Raw genomic sequence first — 6,226 nt, forward strand, 5'->3', positions numbered from 1 at the left:
CCAATTTAGCTCAGTATGGCGAATCAACAGAAAATCATCCCCATGGGATGATTATATGGCGTAACGGTTGATATTGAAGGTGCAAGTGCATTAACATACTTTGAAGTTATCGAAATTTTTGATGACAATAATCCCTACCCCACACTCCTAAGAATCGACTAGGCTATTGATATGAATGGGGTCATTAATTTGAAGAAGAGGAAAATTTCATTTGAAAGGAAGTCATTAAGGGTTATAGTGCCACTCGATTCTGCGGATGGGGCCCGCTATATTGAACCAATCCCTGATTACGTAGAAAGTGACGATGAGCTGGATCAAATCTACAAGATAACACTGTGAGATCAAGGTTGGATCAATCAAATGGCAGATGGATGGATCGCATGGGGTCAGGAGAGTTCTTTCACTTCTGAATCCAATGAAGAATTAGAGCATTGGAAAAATCACTTACATGAAGTATCTACATTGTGATTCAATATGATGACGAAGTCACTGCAGCATTTCGTCGAAGGTAATAAATTTACCTTATTATGATGGTTTGAATGACGTCGATATGTTTCTAGATGAATTTGAACGCAAAGTCCCTAAAGACCACCATTTTCAAGCATTGGAGTTGGTGTTGCATGCTACACCTACACGATGGTGGGGTACGCATAAGGATAGTTTTGTTTGATGGCGAGATTACAAGAGAATGATGAAGTTACAATTTTGGTATGCTAATACAAGAATGAATGAGAAGTATAATGGGAAGGATGATCTGCGTGATCATTTACAAAAGTGGATTAAGGCATGGGGGATGGAACCACAACCATAATGGGTACATACATTTTTCCATACCTTGGATACAATCCCCATGAACTGGTACCTCGAAACAAAGCTCCACCATGGCACTGCCAAATGGGATGTATTGGAAGAAAGGTTCTTATTGAATTTCATCTTCAAGGACGAGTTTGTAAGCATCAATGAAGCACTTCAAGAAATTAAAGCATTATTTTCAAGACATCAAAGGAACCTATGGAATGGACCCAACCGAATTGCAGCACCCAGTTGTGCCACACATTGGATGCTATAATGTGACTGCTAAAGAGGAGGAAGAATACCTGAGCAATATCAATATTCTAGAAATAGAAGGGAATTGCGTAGTAGAAGGACCGCAAGTAGGGAACCCATACATCTCCACACCTTTGAAAACAAGACAAGTAAACATTGGCATTGAGGAGGAACCGAAGTTCACAAATATTGGAGATTATTGGGATGATGTTACTGTAGACAACGTTGTTGAATTACTTTGTGAATACCAGGATCTCTTCCCCACTAAGTTTTTAGATTTAAAGGGAATACTTGGCGACTTGGGTGTTATGAGGATCACATTGAAGCTGGATGCGAAGCCTGTCAAACAAATGGCTTATCATCTTAATCCAAATTATAAGGAAAATGTTCGCCAAGAGATAGATAAAGTGTTGGTGACATGCATTATAGAACATGGTATTAAGAGTATGATTGGGTGAGCCTGATGGTAGTCCAAGAGAAGAAACAAAAGGGTGAAATATGGATTTGCGTAGATCTAAGCAAGATTAATTATGCATGTGTTCATGATCCATTTTCGACATCATTTACAGATGAAGTGTTAGACAATGTCGAAGGGAAGGACACCTATTCCTTTACTAATAGCTTTTCCAATTATCATCAAATTAAGAGTTCCCCAGAGGATAGAAGCAAAACCACCTTCGCGACAGAGTGGGGGTGCTTTCAGATTACTGTTATGTCATTTGGATTGAAGAACCCGCCTACAATATTTTCCCACATAGTCATGGGAGCATTCAAAGAATTCATTCATAAGTTTTTGGAAGTATACTTTGATGACTAGACTGTGTTTGGCTTCATGAAGCACCATGTCGCAATTCTCCGCCTTATGTTGGATACATGCCGGCGATACCAGATGACACTAAATTTGAAAAAATGTATATTATGTGTTCCTTTTGGGATCTTACTAGGTCATGTCCTGTGTAAACAAGGATTGATGGTGGACCCTGCAAAGATTATGGTGATTGTGAACTTAGAAGCCCCTAGGAATGTCAAGAAGTTGTGCGTGACGTTGGGACATACGGGATACTATAGAAAATACATTAAAGCTTATGCTCAAATTACCATGCCCATGGAAAAAATGATAAAGAAGGATGCGACATTCTGTTGGGATGAAGAATGTTAGCGCAACTTGGATGTGTTAAAGGAAAAGATGGTGACTGCACCAATCCTGGTACTTCCCGAATGGAAAGGGGAATTTCATGTACATGTAGATGCTTATTGCATTGTGCCGGGTGCAGTACTAACATAGATATGTGAAGGAGAACTGGACCATCCCATAGCCTCCGAAAGTAGGAAGTTATCCAAGGTTGAGAAAAATTATTCAACAATAGAGCGTGAAGGGTTGGCCATGGTCTACATGCTGCAAAAAATCAGGCATTATCTATTAGCGGGACATTTCAAGATGTATACAGATCATTATCATTTAAAGTACCTGGTCAACAAGCCTATGTTGGGGGGAAAGATTTTTAGGTGTTTATTATTATTTCAAGAGTACAATTTGAAGTAATTGTGAAGCCAGGGAAGTTGAATGCTGGACTTGACCATATGTCGAGAATTGAAGCAGGCGAAGAACCCAGTAATTTGGAGGAAGGATTTCCTGATGCGCAGATCTTTGTGTATGTGTAGTTGATGACCATTTTGCTAACATTATTACTTATTAACTACAGGGATGGTGCCTGAAGGATATACAAATCAACAGAAGAAATAATTAGTAGTTCGTGCAGCCGATTTTTCAATCATTGCGTGGAATTTGTACAAAATGGGGGTAGTTGAAATATTGTGAAGATATGTGCCTGATTTTAAGCATGATAGTATTCTCGCTGAAGCTCATGGGGGAGCAGCGGGAGGTTATTATGCGATGAAAGAAACTGCACAAAAAATTTGGCGTGCATGACTATGGTGGCCAACATTGCATAAGGACTCCAAAGCATATTGTAAGGTGTGCAACACATGTCAAAGGATTGCCAGACCATCGCAAAGGGACGAACTATCGCTACATCCTTAGGTCTCTCTATAGGAATTTGAGAAATGGGTGTGTTAGTGCTCAAATATACCTTAGGTTGAAGGAAGGCAGGATTCAAGATAAAACCATACCATGCTCAGCCTTGTAGCTAGCCCTACGAGGACAGGAGAGGGCTCTCTCCGGGTCAACTTAGTAAAAATACTCGATAGGGTTTGAGATGACTTAAAATAAGAACTGATTTTAGGCTAGGTAAATAAATATGAAAGAGGTATTTTGATGAATGACTGAGCTTCTAGGTTGTGTGGGACAAGGACCGCATGAGCAGAGATTTACCCAAAGGCACAGGATATTTCATAAGGCGAGATAGGCATGAAGTTTTAGCAAACAAATTTAATTTAAATGAGGTGAAAAGACTGTTTAAGAAAGCTAAAAAGGGCATTAATGTATGAATCCTTTCCAGGAAGAAGAAAACACATAAAATCTAAATACTTCCTCAAGGCAGAAAAATGATTGAATTCTACCTTTCTCACTTAAAAATATTCATCTGGAAATGATCATGAATGAATGGCGAAACATAACAAAGAAATATGAGACATAAAGGAAGAAACACATGCTAAATTCATACTGCAAGAATCTTATAAATCAGAGCTGCACCATTTAATTAATCCTCTGTCAAAACTGTACAGCCAAACGCTGAGTTATTCCTCCACCGTTTCCCAGAACTCAGAACCCTTGACACATAATTTTTCATACAATAAATACACTCAGGAATGGGAAAACAGATCGATTGAGAATAGGGGCCGTTTCACCTAAAATCACGAGAATAGGAAAAGTATGCTCTAAAAAGGAGCAGCGTTACATTTTGTTTGTTGATGACCAATTAAAAGACAGAATCTGGAGCGTAGACCCTTTGAATGCAACTACAGTTAAAATAGACCATCGGTTCCTATCTTTCTACTGCGGTGAATTTTCACCTTACGCTGGCCTTTTGAACAAAAACTAATTTTTCAATAAAAATGGTTTTCCACTAAAATTTTGCCTTTAATGAACGCACCCAGCTGCAATTTACTAAGCTCAACACGTGTCTTCATTTTGCAGAAATTACTTGTATCACTGGTCTGAGAGAGCTGGTCTAACGAAAGCGTGACAATGACCACCCTACACACCTCCACTGTGAACCAAAACACTATGAAGAGAATATAAATTGCACACACTTCTATTTGCATCTGGAGAGTGATATTTGCCATTGTCTCTGTCTAAGTCAAGTGAAGTAGGAATTCATATCGATCATTTATCTTGACCATTGTGTCTCCCATGAAATCATATTCAACGCTTCAACTGAAGTTGTAGAACGGGGGGAAAACCAAGGAAAAGAACACCTTTTCTTGCCTCCTAAAGTCCATACTGCTCTGCATGATATTTGTTATCACCATCAATTTTCAACTTCAACATACTTATTGAATGAAGCATAGACATCACGGCAGCCATTAACATCAAGCTGTAGATCATAGAATGATTCCTTCCTTGTAGATTTATAATCCACATTTATGCACTCGATGTAGTTCATATGATTTCATTCCAATAGATGTTTCATTGTATCCTCAACAGTTGTGCCCTTCATTTTATCTTTTAACTTCTCGCAGAGTACTAGGTTTAGCTCCTGCAAATCCTCTGTTGTAGCTTGCTCCACTTCCATGCTACAGAGAGGCATAGAGAAGCCTACATCATGCTTCTTTAGAAAAGCTCGAAGCCCACGAGTGGATCTTGTGAGATATGTAGCACATGTATTCTCCATTTTCGCATTTAAACTACCTCCCACAAACATGACTATAAATTGTTGAGTGCAAAAATAAAAGATATCACATGTCTTTTTCCTAAACATGTAATATATGGAACGAAATGAATCTTCCCAAGCTGATTGTCGTTTTGATAGGAACTCACTCTCTGCAACACTGCCACGAGCAGCAGATAATGCCATAGTAGAAATAAGAGATGATGGTAACATAGATTGTGGGTACACCCACGAGTGCAATGCTTTCCAAAAGGAAATCTCCTTCTGTTGGGAGAACTGTGAGCAAGAATTATAGTTTGCATGTACTTTATCATGTGAACAATCAAACCGAAACATGAATTCTTTCATCCCCATGTACTTACTAGTATTATTCAACATATGGCACCAGTTAAGTGAAGAGGAAGAAATTAGGCGCATATTAACTTTCAAGCTCAAATCCAAAGGTACTCTATCTCCAGCTATTGGAAAATCATGTCCAAAACTGTTAGCATGCAAGGATGATCCTAAATTTCCCAATAAACCTGGAGAGTCATGAGGTTGAGTGACAACAGTTGAGGCCTTATTATTTGCCAATCCCTTAAATGCCTTGGCCATATCAACAGTCATTCTTGAAGACAAAGCAGGAGAACTCGAAGAGAGCTCAACAACATTACGAAAGTTGTTATATTCTTGACACTCAGCCTTTAGTTCAACGTTCTTATTTGTATATGCACTATTTATGGAGGTATCTGGATTACCAGATGAAGTGTGATTTCCATTCCTTCTCCAAATAAATTTTGATGAAAGCTTCACATCAGATGGTGTGGAACATTGGTTGGTCTCTTTTATCTGTTTCTGAAACAAAGGAGCATCCTTAAACTTGTCTTTAGAGCTAAGTATTTTAAGCCTATCACTAGGCTTTGTAACAGGATAAATATCAGCAACACGAGTATCGATGTATCTGGGCAGCTTGGGCAACTCAACTTTCTTATGCCCAGAAACCATTGCATGATTGGACTTCTCTCCAGTAAGTAGAGAACCAGATGCTTCGTTCGACATCATACGCAAATGTTTAAACTGTTCTCCAATATACTATTTTATCATGGACCACATCTGCATAGGAAACTCGGTGTTTGAATACCCGCAAAGAAGACATGAAACGAAGATCGCCTCAGTCATTCACCATTTGAAAGTGGCTCCTATAGTATCCCAATCGTGTAACTTGCTACCAAGCCACCAAGTGAGTGAGCAATGAACGAAATCTTTTTGACTCCAGGGTTACGAGTTATTGCTTCTAGTACCGAATGGTCTGTGCGTTTCAATGGCCTTATCAGTTCTTTTCCTTTGCTTCCAATCATAAAAACATATTCCTACAATCCCAACAGTCGACACGGCTATTGTGATGGCTA

At 39.0% G+C, this 6,226-nt stretch overlaps 1 protein-coding gene across 1 annotated transcript; it reads right to left on the reverse strand.

The window, feature by feature from the left end:
- Window positions 1-4,619: 4,619 nt before the first annotated feature.
- On the reverse strand, window positions 4,620-5,876 carry LOC149181138 (uncharacterized). Its single transcript, XM_089414094.1, has one exon. It carries the CDS (start codon window positions 5,874-5,876, stop codon window positions 4,620-4,622), a length of 1,257 nt encoding a protein of 418 aa, XP_089270220.1.
- Window positions 5,877-6,226: the final 350 nt, after the last annotated feature.

The sequence above is a fragment of the Pinus tabuliformis genome, chromosome 3_2, assembly GCF_031772625.1.
Source record: "Pinus tabuliformis cultivar Carrire ecotype Pingquan chromosome 3_2, CPIR1, whole genome shotgun sequence".
NCBI lineage: Eukaryota > Viridiplantae > Streptophyta > Pinopsida > Pinales > Pinaceae > Pinus > Pinus tabuliformis.

What these genes read in the sequence shown, in the direction of transcription:
- LOC149181138 (XM_089414094.1), bottom strand. Translation starts at nt 5,876, where the DNA reads ATGTCGAACGAAGCATCTGGTTCTCTACTTACTGGAGAGAAGTCCAAT.